Raw genomic sequence first — 13,871 nt, forward strand, 5'->3', positions numbered from 1 at the left:
TACCACTAAAGGTCCATCTGAATACTGGTCAGTGGTCAATAAAGAAAAGTATCAAAGAAAAAATAAAAAGCATAAAGCAAAAGAATTAGTGTGTTTTAAGCAATACCTTTTTTCTCAATGTTTTTCTCACTAAATATATTAAATTTAATTATTTTTTTTAGTTTAATGCAATTTTCCCCTTGTAATATTGCGAATGAACAAATTAGCCCTATAAAAAAAATAGCAAATCACCTTCCTATCCTTTTCAAAATAGAGCAGTTTACCCCCTCCTTCAAGGGGTTAAATTGCGTTATTTTAAAAGAACACGAAGATAATTCAGTATTTATTTTACATGGGGTATTTTGCACATGCCTTATATAACATGAGGGGTGCTTGTATTTTTCAGCGTTCTTTTTTGAATTGATAGAATAATCAAATTGATACGCTAATAAAAATCATATTATTTTTATAATTAACTATCAAGGACTATGATATGAGTTATTTGGATAATAAAATTTTAAAAAAAAAATACTTGTATTAGTATCCCATGTTTACTTTGACTGTTTGAATTAAATAACTTAGCCCACATATTTAGGTGGACTGAATAATTTAAAAGGAATAATAATTTGTACTGAATTTAAAGATAAAAAGTGAACCTTCATAATATAAAATAAACACTTTATATAAGATATATTGAGCAATTTATTCAATATAATAATATAAAGTAAACGGGCCCAAGTAAATTATTGTTTCAGGATAGATAAATTGTATTTAACAATACAAATATTTAGCATTATCTTTTTGAATTTAAAGAAATATTGTAGCTCGTTTAAATTTATAGTAAAGTTAGTGGCAATAATATTTCTTTAGTGCCTAAATAATTATAAAAAAACTCAATTAGTACTCTAATTTTTCCATTAATGACATTTTGGTATCTAAATAATTGAAAACAACTTAATTAGTACCGAGTTTTACTATTAATATCACTATTAATATATATTTATTTTTTATTTTTACTTGATTGAAAAATATAATAATTTTCTTAAGTACTTATACATACATAAAGCGTGATTTATACGTATTAAAAAAAATAATTCATTTATCTATGTGACAAAATAGGTAGCAAATAATTTGGATCGAGCTGAATACATTTTTATTCAAGCTTATGTGAAAATTATCGAACTTAAAAAAATATTGTATTTGAATTTTATTTGATTATTAATCTAATCGAATTTAAACGAGTTTTAATTGAATGGAAAAATTGAGTTTAATATATTTTATTATTTTGACATTAATTAAGTTGAATTCGATCGCACTCACAAACTTATCAAATAATTTTTTTTCAAGTTTAATTAATAAATTAAATTTCAATAAATTTTAATCGATCTATTCTATCCCGACAATTTGATATATTTTTCTCTTTATCAGAAAATTACATCTATACTATTACAAAGAGAAGGGTAGTTTTCATATGATTTATATCAGAACTTATATTTTACTAAAATACCCTTCAAGTTAATTCTATTTTACCTACTGTATTTAGCCACAACCGCTTTAGAATTATTATAATATCACTATACCAAATTATTATCTATATCTATACTATAAAAAAAGAAAAAAAACATTTTTCTTTCACAAATAGGGTTATGACACTACAACCCCAATTTTGTTGTTATGCCAATAATACCCCTAAGTTGATTTTCTTTTTTTCTTGTTGCTTTCTTTCTTCGTTTCTTTTTTTATTTTTTAGAAATATGAAGTATTGGTTTATATATATTTTTTCTTATTTATAATATATTTTAAAATATAAATTATTATTTATTATATGCACGCAAGAGCGGCGTACCATGACGACTAGTAATACAAAAGAAAATACCTTTTATTTCCTAACTCGTGTTAAATTAACTACTCAATCAAGTTCATTTAGAAAATTAATTCCATGCAATTACATGGACTAAAAAATTAAATTTAATCCCATTTTATTTATACTTATTGTTAATTGAAATAACATAATAGTATTTGTTTTTACATGTATATAATCATCATTATCAATATAACATATATCATATAAAGTATTAATTTTTTAATTTAATTTGAGCAAAATATGTATTAGTAATTACGACATTAAAAAAAGTTACCAAATAGTTTTTACGCGTGAGTTTGTAAAAAAGTAACAAATTTTAATATAAAGAAATGATTATGACTTTAATAAAATAAAAGCATTATTAAAAATTATGTGTCCACCGTATCTAGTAAATTAAAAAACAAACAAGCCTGTTATGCCTAGCATCCAATGGTGTAAATCCACGTCAGCAATAATCCACGTGGAAGCATATTATTGGCAGCCAGTGTGAGATACACGTGGCGATCCAAAAATGCTAATCCCCACCCTTCCTTCAATTAATTAACCTTGGCGTCCCGTTTAATCTCAGAAGATTCCCCTCAAATGAACCGCATTCTCTCGTAGTTCGATTCAGAAGACCCGAATTGTAACGCAATCGGATCCTATTCGGAGCTCCGGCACCGCAAAGAAGCTCCAACCGTGGCTCCCTCCGGCCACCAGCATCAAAACAGCAGCCTCACCCGTAGAAAATCGGCGCCGGCGTCCGCCTTTGCCTCCGCTTCGACATCGGGTCCGACCCGAATAGTGTATAGGGAGTCTGTTGGCCCCTCGTCCGACTCGGATCTGAACCTACCGTTTTGGCAGAAGACTTGGTTCATAGTTTTGTTGCTTGCCATGGCAGTTTCGTTTTTTGGCCTCGCGATTTTCCTGCTGCTAACACTCGACTCTGATTATGCGTCGGCTCCGGTTTCCGCGGCCTCCGAAGGCGTTCAGGTATGTGATCACGTAATTGTTTGTTTGAAACGGATGTTGTGTGTGTGAGGGAGGAGATTTTTGGTGTGCTTGATATGTGTGTGTGTGTGTGTAGGTTGGCTATGTTGAGCGAGTTTTGGCATTGTGAATTGGGGAATTTAGTTGTTTGAAGCTTGTACTTGAATTTGAATGACATTTGGGTTTATATTTCGGGCTTGCTTTTCATTTCCGGGTACTAATTTGTTCGAAGTGAACGCTGGATATTAGTGATTGGATAAGTGGAATAGATCAAGTAACTTGATAAATTGGTGGTGAATTATTTAAATATCTAACTTGATTTGTTGTGTTCTTGAAGAAATGTGGACTTGTTAAGACTGATTTACTAAGCTTTAAGCTAGTTTTCAAATATTCTCCTTCATTTGGTTATTGTATTAATACTATAGGATTGCCCAGAAAACAGAGTGAGAATGAAGTACCTGGCTGTTTAGAAAATAAGCAGAAATGAAGGAGGGATTCAGCCCATGGTCTTGCGTGGCATCAAGTTTGAGAAATTATTTGCAATGACACGATTTAAAAGTTAAATGAAACTATTTTGCTGCTTTTGCATATATACTTTAGCCTAACTAAGTTAAATATTTTGTAGCCAACATCATGTGCAAGACTCTTATATTTTGGTTTTCAGTTGTTATAGTACCAAGAATTTATGCCTTTCTCGAATGTTTTGTAGATTACATATGGTTCTGTCATCAAGCTCATGCATGAGAGAACGAAGTTCCGGTTACACTCACATGATGTTCCTTATGGCTCTGGTAGTGGGCAGCAGTCTGTTACTGGTTTTCCTAATGTCGATGATGCTAACAGCTACTGGGTATGTAAATGCTATACCACCTGTTTTTTCTATTATATGTGTCTGCTTGGTAGAGTATGAAATACATGCCACTGCAGGTTTCCGGTGTTAATGGGAATTGTTGCTTCATTTGCAGATTGTGAGGCCTACAGTAGATTCATCTGCGAAGCAAGGGGACACAATCAAAGGCGGAACGCTCATCAGGTTGCAGCATATGAGAACTAGGAGGTGGCTGCACAGTCACTTGCACGCATCTCCCATAACTGGAAATTTGGAGGTTAGTACGCATGGGTCTGTTAAGAGACATCCTTTGTATTGCATAAAACCTGTAAATGCAAGTACTCTCTTGGAGTCATAAGACCGCCAAATCTCATATTTTTCCTCTACTCAGTGTTATCAAACTGAGCCCTATATTTATATGATGATGGAATATGTTGAATTTAAATATGTTTCTTATAAGCATGTAAATGGCGTGACAATTAACTTTCCTCAAATCAAAGTACTCATATGGCTCAACCATTGATTTCTAGTATTAATCTGGATCAAGTTTGTCATCATTGTCTTCCCCTGTCAATAGAAATAAAGTGAAACAGTTTTTCACTCTTTCATGAGTATTAGCAGGTGATTGAGTTTTAATCATGTACTCTCACTAGCACTATCATACGACAAATAATTCTTTCATTGTTTGCATTACAATCTTTTGTGTGACAAATCTAATTTTTGCTTTTGGAAGCTTGATTGCACTGAGTTAGATAAACCATATAGCAAATCGTGTAATAGCCTGTTGAGAGTTACTACGCTCTGCTAGACAAGTCAGCCTGAAAGTATTAAGATTTAGAGAAACAATTGTTAAGGATGCTTGGACCTAAGTTGCCATGCATATTTCTAGGCCTGAGGTGTGTTGCAGCAGAGATCTAATTTCTTCTACTGGATGGTTATCATCTTTTACCAAATAGACATATTTCTAGGTAAACATTTCTTTTCTTTTCCCTTTGTGAAAATAATAATGCTTTGGGATGGAATGCAATTTGTAGTAAATGGAGTCATATTCTACTATGCCATGTTTTTGTGCCATATTTTTCTGCCTAGAGTGGCTTGAAGGTTTGTGTTAGACATAATTGCAGGTTGAAAGAAATCTTGAGATTAGTATTTGAAATCTCATCCCGTAAATCTAGCCTGCGAGAAATATACAGCTACTTAATATTGCTGTAAAATATTGTGAACCTATCCAGAAAAGTCGCACATCATCAAATTCAGGACCTATTATTTATGTGTAGTGGAGGAATGTAGTAAAATCCTCCTGCTGATTACTGCAAGTTGTGGATTATGTGCTGCAGCATAAGAAAATGCTGAACTTAACATCTGAAACCATGTTTTGTTGTCTTCATCAACTGATAAACTTTTATAGCTCCGTCATGTGTGGCTTCAAGATGAAAGATGTGCACTCTTACACTACTCAAGTTTGTAGCCAGTGCGGCTAATTTTAATGCCTAAATAACTTGATTCATGAAAATCAAAATATACAGGTGAGTTGCTTTGGCAGTGATGGAGAGTCTGATACTGGAGATTATTGGAGGTGAGACCTTTTGTTAACTTATAACCTTTCTGGATTATGCCATTAGATTATTGTACAAAGCCGTAATTCATAATCCTTTTTGCTTTAGACTTGAAATTGAGGGGAGTGGAAAGACTTGGAGACAAGATCAAAGGATCAGGCTTCGGCATGTAGATACTGGTGGGTACCTCCACAGCCATGACAAGAAATATACCCGTATAGCTGGGGGTCAGCAAGAGGTAAGAACCAAATTACTGAGACTATCTATCATCAGGCCATGCTTCAGCACACGGCTCTGACACCTTCAACGATGCCACAATTCTTGCAGGTGTGTGGTGTTCGAGAAAAGCGACCTGATAACGTCTGGTTGGCAGCCGAAGGAGTGTATCTTCCCATAGCTGAAAGCAAGTGAAGTTGCCCAAAACCTGCTATCATCATCACGACAAATCCTTTTTCCCTCTTCCCTTTAATTTCCTCCAACTGCCGTCACAGAATGTAGTGTAAGCTTCTACGAAGATACAAGGGTCGAAACAGTTTTGAAAATGGTCTTATGTAATTTTCCCACAGGGAGATTAGATTTCATTATCAATTCAGCAACCTTCATTATGTCTTGCATTTTGGCTTTTTGTTTGCCAATAGTTAGATTACGCTTAAATTCTAAAATCTCTCGATGATTTTCTATGTTAATTTAAGGTCAGGATCATGGTGTCCAGTATAAAGGTATAAATTGAATCTTACAGCTACCCAATTAAGTTTACAAAATCTTGTAAATTAAGTTATTTAAATAAAATTATAAAAGTTGTTTTGCAGGTTCTAAATTACCTATGTTGAATTCAATGAAAATGGCTAATAAAGTCCAGCTTAGATGGTGAATTTCACTTTATGTGTGTAATGTTGCGTCAATAGTGGGTATATTGTGTCTATTGAATAGTCGGAGCGAATAGTAGGAATGATTATATTCAATTTATTTTAATAAATAATTGCTAATACTTAATTCTTAATTGTTTGAACAACGTAAATATATATTTTGGTAACTGAAAATGCTTAGGTTAATTTTGCAACATGACAGGTTAGTTCAAAGATTTTCTTTTTTAAAAAAATGAGAATCAAAATTTGTTGAACTTTATATGATAATCATTCAAATACTTTGAAAATATTATAGTAACAATTAGAAATAAAATTGCGGTGTTTATGAAATTACCATTCCTCTAAGTTTCGTAATTTCTAAATGCGAACCTTATTAAAGTTTTAGGTACATAATTAAAATTTTGAATTAAAAAATCAATAAATAAAAAATATAAAAGAATTATACTAGGTCAACATGATTTATAAATTATATTACAAAATAATATATCCAAAAAATTTATGAAAATTTTTGGGTAAATACAAAATAATTAAGTTCTTATTCAAATTTAAACAAAAATAAAAAATACTTATTCATATTTCAAAGTCCAAATCAAATATGTTCATACATGATGCTTGCTTAAATAGTCATTATATTTCAATTTTATTATGTACAGAAATATAAAAACATTTAGACTTGGGGCCGGATGGAAGGGAGGGGCCGCCGGAAATTTATTTTTTAAAATATTATTTTTAATATTTTAAAATTTATCATATATATTTAAAATTAATTGAATCTAGAACCTTAATTTTCTATAAACCGAATGTCTGAGATGATTTAACTAGATCTAACGATTTTTATATCATAAAAAATGATCCGCTAGTTATTAAAATAAAAAATATAATATAATGACATCAGTCGTTCAATAAAAAATTAATATTGTTAAATGATTTTGATGGGGAGGAGCAAATAAACTAGATTTTAAAAAATAGAGAGGGCATTTTGTCCATTTTTAAAATACAAGAAAGTTTTTAAAATTCAAAACTCAATTAAGTCTACCACAAAGTATCTTTGACCCCAACTATAAACCCTCAGAATCGAGGTAAAATCCCCCAATAACATTAAACGCATAATAACCTCAGAAATGTGATCGAATTCCATGAGCACTAACTGCACTGAAGGGCAAAATCCAGTGCACTTGCTGGTTCAGCAATAATCAATCAAAACTGTTTCTTGGGAAATATTAAAGCATAATGAAAGAGAGTTTCTATCTCTAAACTCCCTAAAACATCTTGGGTAATTTGCTTCCCTGCAAGTCTGTCTCAGTGAGACTTGACATACTCTTGAACAATGTGGAGACCTTCGCTTTCCTCTCCAAAATCCTAGGTGGGGAAAAATAATATGATTGATTAATACTTAGGTCAAATAACGAAGAAAACCATCAAGTTTGCTATACTACCTTCACGACAACGCAAGAGGCTCCGACAACCTTCCTGGCCTTTCCTTCAGAATCAATCTTGCACAACTGCAAAACCATCAATCAACACTACAATCAACTACTATCTCAATGTGTCCTGTGCAATAAGAAAGACAACTGGCTCAAGATCATCCGTCATCACCATTGTTGTCCAGGATAAATCAAATTGACACTAAAAGGGCTTAAATACCTTCAAGTATAAGTAACAAATACTCATTTGAATCAATATCTCATAATCCTATATACATATTTCAGAGGAATTCACATCCAATAACATAGATACAGTATCCCTTTCTGTACTATCACTAAACACGCATTAACATCTTGAATTGTAAATAAAAGGAATCAGCAGAATGAACTTACGCCAGCCCATTCACCGAGAGTCTTAGCACTTGGAACAGTTATTAGGTTCACATTATGGTCAGCACACAGCGCTTTGACCAATTTAAGGTAGTCAGGCTGGTTGCAGTCCTCGGCCAATACACAGAGCTGGGCAGCATGCTTCTCAATTGCCTTTGCACCTTCATGAAGGCCTCGAACCAGACCTCCATGGGCCAAAGACTTCTTAAGCACAAGTTGCAAGGCAGTCATGATATCCATAGGCTCACCAAGAGCTGCCGGAGCTGGTGTCTCTGCAACAACAGGCCCTTCACTGCAACACAATTGGATGAAGATTAATAAGGATCTTCAGCAATAGGCAATTTATGACCGACCATCTTTTATTAATTGTAAAGGAGATATTTCCTCCAAAAATAATTTTCCTATTGTATCAGATCACACAAAAATGCCTTGATTCTAATTTCAGGTCATAAAACCCAAAGCAATGAATTATATACACTCATACAGAGACTTGAGGTCCAATATATATATGATCAAAGAAGTGATAGATTCACATACCCAGACATTTTGTCTTCGGTAGACAAGTTCTTTAATTAAAACCTGCCATAAACACAAAGCTTATTAGGCAAGAAGATATAAAAATAGAAAATTTTAAATTATGAATGCGGCATTCTACCAAATCATTCACAAAAAACTTTTCACGAATATACTCATCTACAGATATAACAACTCCACAATATGTTAAACCATGATAAATGAATAAAGCTTTTGAATAGCTGATTTACAAGCAAACACTACTAAGCAACACGAACCACAAACGTCAAAATCAAATTAATCAAACAAACTGAATCGACACTAAAAAAATGCTAAACCATATATCATAGACCATTCCAGTTTCAAATCAAACCCAAATTTTTTATCATTTTCAGCTAACGAACATTATTCTGGACTAAATTTCGATCAATTTGAATACATTTTCACAAGACCTACCAAAAAAAAAGTGAACAAGCACAAAGAAACTCAACTATATCAAATCGGAAGAACGATTACAGTATAGGGAGAAACCTACCAAAGAAAGGTTTTGGGGGGAGGCGGAGCAGCAAATATGGAGGCAGCATGCAACTGTAAATGGAGACTCTATCAGTGAATTTCGCGATTTTATATCAAAAGAAAAACAAGAAAACCCTAAAACCCTAGCTACCGCCAATTACTGGATTTAACAATTATGATTCCGGCCCAAGGAGTTTGGGCTTACATAGCTTGGCCCATTCATGAGGTTCTCCATTCCCTTTGGGCCCAAGTAGTTTGGGCTTGCATATTCGACCCATTTCTTTCCTATGCACTAGCGATACATGACATATTCGCTGCGTATGAAAGAATATCTAAAAATTATAAATAATTAGTTCTTTTAATAAAATTTTGATTGTACGTATAATTTCATTGCTTTGTATTTTTCTACATAATACATAGTGATATGAATAAAAATAAGTTGGACCAAAAAGGCCCAAGCAATCCTAAAAGCGAAAAAAAAACTAGAGGAGAGACTCGTAACATTTTAGAAGATTCAAAAGGACCTGACAGGCGACCCTGGCGAGTGCCCCCTAGAGAGCAAATTGGCAAAGGGAGGAGGCCTAGGATATCCTCCTACTCTATTCATGATCAAAGTCTAACAAAATATTCGATCTAAAAAACCCATACACGTGGCAGTCCACTCTTCCACGTGGCACCTCATCAGCCCAGAGTAACATGAAACCACATCAGCCCTAGTAAGGGAGAGATCCCTGATGGCTAGGACTCTTTGCAGACAATGGAGGTCTTCCAAAGCCCTGGACTCCTTGGCGGTTAGGAATCCTTGCTAATGAAGGGGACCCTCAACTCGGAGATACCCATACAACAACAAGATTAATAGAAGATAAAAACAAATTATGACTTATCGAAACAGTCTTTATCCACTTTTTCCAAAAATGGAGAAAACGTGCAGGGCTCTATCGAAATAGGGCATCCTCTATAAATACAGGTTTACTCATCCATACAGAGGACACCTTGACCACACTCTTGAACGTTGCTCACTCCTTCCCGACACCTCTGTCACTCTCTGGACGTCCCCCTCACGTCCCTCGCACTTTCTTACTTTCTAAATATTCTCTAAGCACTCTACAAGCACGTTATCACATGTTATTACAATTTTTACCAACTTCATTCACTTTATCTAGATTTCAAAATTGCATAAATGGACAGGGTAAGGGGGTTGGGGTGGGGAGGGGCAGCATGCAGCTAGTAGAGGGGGGCTTGGTGGCGAGGGAATGGGTTAATTTTGTTATTTTATATTTTTATAATATAATAATTTATATTTTATAATTATAGATATAATACATATAAAAAAAATAATTAAATCTTGACTCGTAATAATTTAGATCTAACGGTTGAAATGTATTAATTAAATCATACGACATTTATGCAGTTAAAAAAATCCAACGGTAAAGAAAATAAAAAATAATATATAATAAATAAGGGCATAATGGTCTTTTGACAAAAAATTAACACCGTTAACTTCAACTAACGGTGAGGGACAAATGTGATATATTTAAGAAAAAAAAATTATTAAACACTTAAAAATATTTTATAATTTCTCAGATATCATTCGCCACTAATTGATTGATACTCGCAACAATTTCCACCTATTATGTCTATTAAATATTCTTTCATTGACCTTAAAAATGTGGTTAGTATTAGAACTAGTCATAATATGTATTTGTGTAATTAATTATAAAAAATTATTAAATCAAATTCTAAAATCACTTTATTTAAAATTAATTATTTAGAAAATCAATTATCTTATAATTAATTATACAACCAAATGTCAAAACTGAACCTAAACATGCAAGCCCACCACCAAAACCCAATTTTCTAATGTAATAAATAACATCCAAATACACAAACGTCCCTTGCTAAGTAAACTCTTTGATACTATAGTTATAATTATAAATACATTCCCATATTTAGTGATAAAAATTTTACACAAATACTCTTTGGGGAATATCACAGTAACACCTCTTCAGGGCTGTATTTGTAATTTTACTGAAGGTAGGAGGTGTATGTGTATTCAGACTAAACTTTAAGGGTTGTCATTGTAATTTATCTTATGGGATAATTACGCCACCTTTTTTTTAAGTTTGATGTAATTATATGTAGACTCTGTAATTTAAAAAATTATATTTTGTACCCTTAATTTTTATTTTCGTCCAATAAATAGATTTTTCTATTAGTAAAATTCACAAAATTTGCTGACATCAGCAAATTGATAGAACGAAAATTTATATTTACTGCCAATTGACTTACCATAGACTTATTACATGTCAAACAATTTTTTGACCAAACTACCCCTATACATCTTTACGAGCTAATTTTTACCTCATCACATGCATTAATTTGTAGAGATATATAAAGGTAATTTGGTCGGAAAAGCTCTCTTAACATGCAATGAGTTTATAATAAATTAATTGGGGGTATGATATAGATTTTCATTCAATTTTTTTTTAATTTTAGCAAATTCTAACCCAATAATTTGTTTATTGGATGAAAAAAAAAATACAAAGTATAATTACTTTAAATAATTTAAAAAAAGGAGGGTGTGGTTATGAAAATGTAAAAAGATTATGGGCAGGTGGAGGTGGGAGTGGGAGTTGTGGGTGAAATGAGTAAAGGACAAGCATGTCATTTGAGGCATGTTGGTGGCTTGGCAAGAGGAGAAGCTCTCTGGCGACATCTACGGCTAATTCAAAATCACAACTGATCTAACTGCTTGATAAAGAAGCTCTCAACAGAGCAATTCCCTTTTTCTTTTCAAGGTGAACAGAGGAAAAGGGTCCCCCATCCGTGTTCATCTTCTCTATTTCCCTTCTTCTACTTGTCTTTTTCCCCCAAAAACCAAAAATTCCAAAACAAAAACAAGAATCACATTTCTCTAAAGCTGTAACTCAATCTTCATCTTTTCTTCCTCACGTACCCGCCTTACATTCATTATCGTTTTTCCTTCTGTCAGCATCCTCTGTTTCCATATATTCCGAAGTTACTTATGCGAATATCTTATTTCTGTAAAATTGTCTGTTGCGCGACGATCTAAGGTTGGATTTTGTTTCAATTGTTCATCCGTTGTTCGGGGATCCGATATTTGTTGATTGCAAGGTGAGTTTCCTATCTGGGCTGGGTTCATTTGTTGTCTAGTTTCAGATATGGGTTTGGGTTTTTATTGAAATGTATAATCAGGGGTGTGATTCGTCTGTTTATTGATTAGGGTTTACGTTGAAATTGGGGCTGATTACGTGCTCTTGCCTGTTTTCTGCAGATTTAATTTGAAATTATTTAGGGATTTTCTAAAATATTAGTTTTGAACGGTCGTGAATAAGTAACAGGAGAATTCGATTGGATTTTGGCTTGAAATTGTTCTGATTCTCATTGGTGGAGATGTCCCTTCTGCCCAAAAGCGACTCGGTTCAAATCCGGGAGGTTTGGGCTGGCAATCTGGATGAAGAATTCGCATTGATTCGTGAAATTGTCGATGAGTACCCGTATATTGCGATGGACACGGAGTTCCCCGGCATCGTCCTCCGGCCCGTCGGCAATTTCAAGAATGCAAATGATTACCATTACCAGACATTGAAGGAGAATGTCAACTTGTTGAAGCTGATCCAGTTAGGACTCACATTCTCCGACGAGAAGGGGAATCTGCCAACATGCGGAACCGACAAGTTCTGCATCTGGCAATTCAATTTCCGCGAATTCAATCCCGATGAGGATGTCTTTGCCAATGACTCGATTGAGCTGTTGAGCCAGAGCGGCATTGATCTTGTGAGGAACAATGAAAACGGCATCGACGCCAGGCGTTTTGCGGAGCTCTTGATGTCGTCTGGTATCGTTCTGAACGACAACGTGAATTGGGTGACGTTTCACAGTGGATATGATTTCGGGTACTTGCTCAAGCTCTTGACGTGCCAGAACTTGCCCGATGCTCAGGCCGCGTTCTTTACATTAATCAATGTGTATTTTCCGGTGGTTTATGATATAAAGCATTTGATGAAGTTCTGTAACAGTTTGCACGGTGGGCTGAACAAGCTGGCGGAGTTGCTGGAGGTGGAGAGAGTCGGGGTGTGCCATCAGGCAGGGTCAGATAGTTTGCTCACTTGTTGTACGTTCATGAAGTTGAAAGGGAACTTCTTCAGCGGTTCGATGGACAAGTATGCCGGTGTGTTGTATGGCTTAGGTGTTGAGAGTGGATAATAGGTAGAAATGACAGAAAAATAAAATATTAAAAAGAAAAAAGAATTGCGCAAGTGTAGGTGTTGATTAAACTACGTATTTGTGCATGATGCACACGCTGATCTTGTACAACATTTGAAGTAATAGTTGTACGAGATGAAATTTTTACCATGTTGTCTACTTCATTGTCTAATTACTTGGCCTTTCTTGCTTTAGCTTTTTGCTGTCTGAATGGGCAGCAACTCTCACACTTTCATTTTGTCTTTTTATATGTGGCCTCTTCTTGATCAGATCAGACCTCTGTGTGGTCTTTTCTTTTGTGGAAAGGCACAACTTTTTCCTCTCTTTCTCTCCGTGTGTAGGGCATCTCTAAAGGATAAGAATCCTACTTATCTAATCCCACAATATCTAGGTCATATGACAAGTTTTTAATAAACATGATCACATACGCAATATTATCCATATAATTAATACTTTTTATGTCCTAAAATATTAATGTGTTACGAAGATTCCCAACTTAGATAAATTTAAGCACGCTCGATCGATTACTCATTTTATGCCTGTATATTAATTATATATATAATTCAGTATCATATACATCAGGACGGTGAATTCTGCATAATATTGGAAATGCAGTAAAATGAATCTCTTTATATTTAGCTTTTCAGATGACCTATTGTTTTTTTGCAAAGCAGAGGGGCATTCTATCATACTATTGGCGTATGCCCGACGTCAGTTTGCTCAGCTGTCTGGCCTCTA

General features: G+C 34.0%; 3 protein-coding genes across 3 annotated transcripts; 2 read left to right on the forward strand and 1 right to left on the reverse strand.

Moving 5' to 3' along the window:
- On the forward strand, positions 2,396-5,811 carry LOC105158318 (stromal cell-derived factor 2-like protein). The gene is made up of 6 exons (XM_011075036.2): positions 2,396-2,815; positions 3,522-3,662; positions 3,778-3,918; positions 5,168-5,217; positions 5,306-5,435; positions 5,525-5,811. Exons 1-6 carry the CDS (start codon positions 2,717-2,719, stop codon positions 5,606-5,608), a joined length of 645 nt encoding a protein of 214 aa, XP_011073338.1. The 5' UTR covers positions 2,396-2,716; the 3' UTR covers positions 5,609-5,811.
- On the reverse strand, positions 7,125-9,034 carry LOC105158319 (40S ribosomal protein S12). Its single transcript, XM_011075038.2, has 5 exons — positions 8,926-9,034; positions 8,415-8,456; positions 7,881-8,169; positions 7,500-7,565; positions 7,125-7,422 (listed from the first exon to the last, which is right to left on the reverse strand). Exons 2-5 carry the CDS (start codon positions 8,420-8,422, stop codon positions 7,363-7,365), a joined length of 423 nt encoding a protein of 140 aa, XP_011073340.1. The 5' UTR covers positions 8,423-8,456; positions 8,926-9,034; the 3' UTR covers positions 7,125-7,362.
- Positions 11,644-13,318, forward strand: LOC105158320 (probable CCR4-associated factor 1 homolog 6). The gene is made up of 2 exons (XM_011075039.2): positions 11,644-12,041; positions 12,202-13,318. The coding sequence occupies exon 2, from the start codon at positions 12,321-12,323 to the stop codon at positions 13,131-13,133; it is 813 nt and encodes a 270-aa protein (XP_011073341.1). The 5' UTR covers positions 11,644-12,041; positions 12,202-12,320; the 3' UTR covers positions 13,134-13,318.

The sequence above is a fragment of the Sesamum indicum genome, linkage group LG3, assembly GCF_000512975.1.
Source record: "Sesamum indicum cultivar Zhongzhi No. 13 linkage group LG3, S_indicum_v1.0, whole genome shotgun sequence".
In the NCBI taxonomy this organism is placed as follows: domain Eukaryota; kingdom Viridiplantae; phylum Streptophyta; class Magnoliopsida; order Lamiales; family Pedaliaceae; genus Sesamum; species Sesamum indicum.

Coding starts and splice junctions, on each gene's coding strand:
- LOC105158320 (XM_011075039.2), top strand. CDS start 12,321: ATGTCCCTTCTGCCCAAAAGCGACTCGGTTCAAATCCGGGAGGTTTGG.
- LOC105158319 (XM_011075038.2), bottom strand. Junction 7,566..7,880: donor CTCTCGGTGAATGGGCTGGC/GTAAGTTCATTC, acceptor ATGGTTTTGCAG/TTGTGCAAGATTGATTCTGA. Junction 7,423..7,499: donor CCTCTTGCGTTGTCGTGAAG/GTAGTATAGCAA, acceptor TTCCCCACCTAG/GATTTTGGAGAGGAAAGCGA.
- LOC105158318 (XM_011075036.2), top strand. CDS start 2,717: ATGGCAGTTTCGTTTTTTGGCCTCGCGATTTTCCTGCTGCTAACACTC. Junction 2,816..3,521: donor CGGCCTCCGAAGGCGTTCAG/GTATGTGATCAC, acceptor AATGTTTTGTAG/ATTACATATGGTTCTGTCAT. Junction 3,919..5,167: donor CCATAACTGGAAATTTGGAG/GTTAGTACGCAT, acceptor CAAAATATACAG/GTGAGTTGCTTTGGCAGTGA.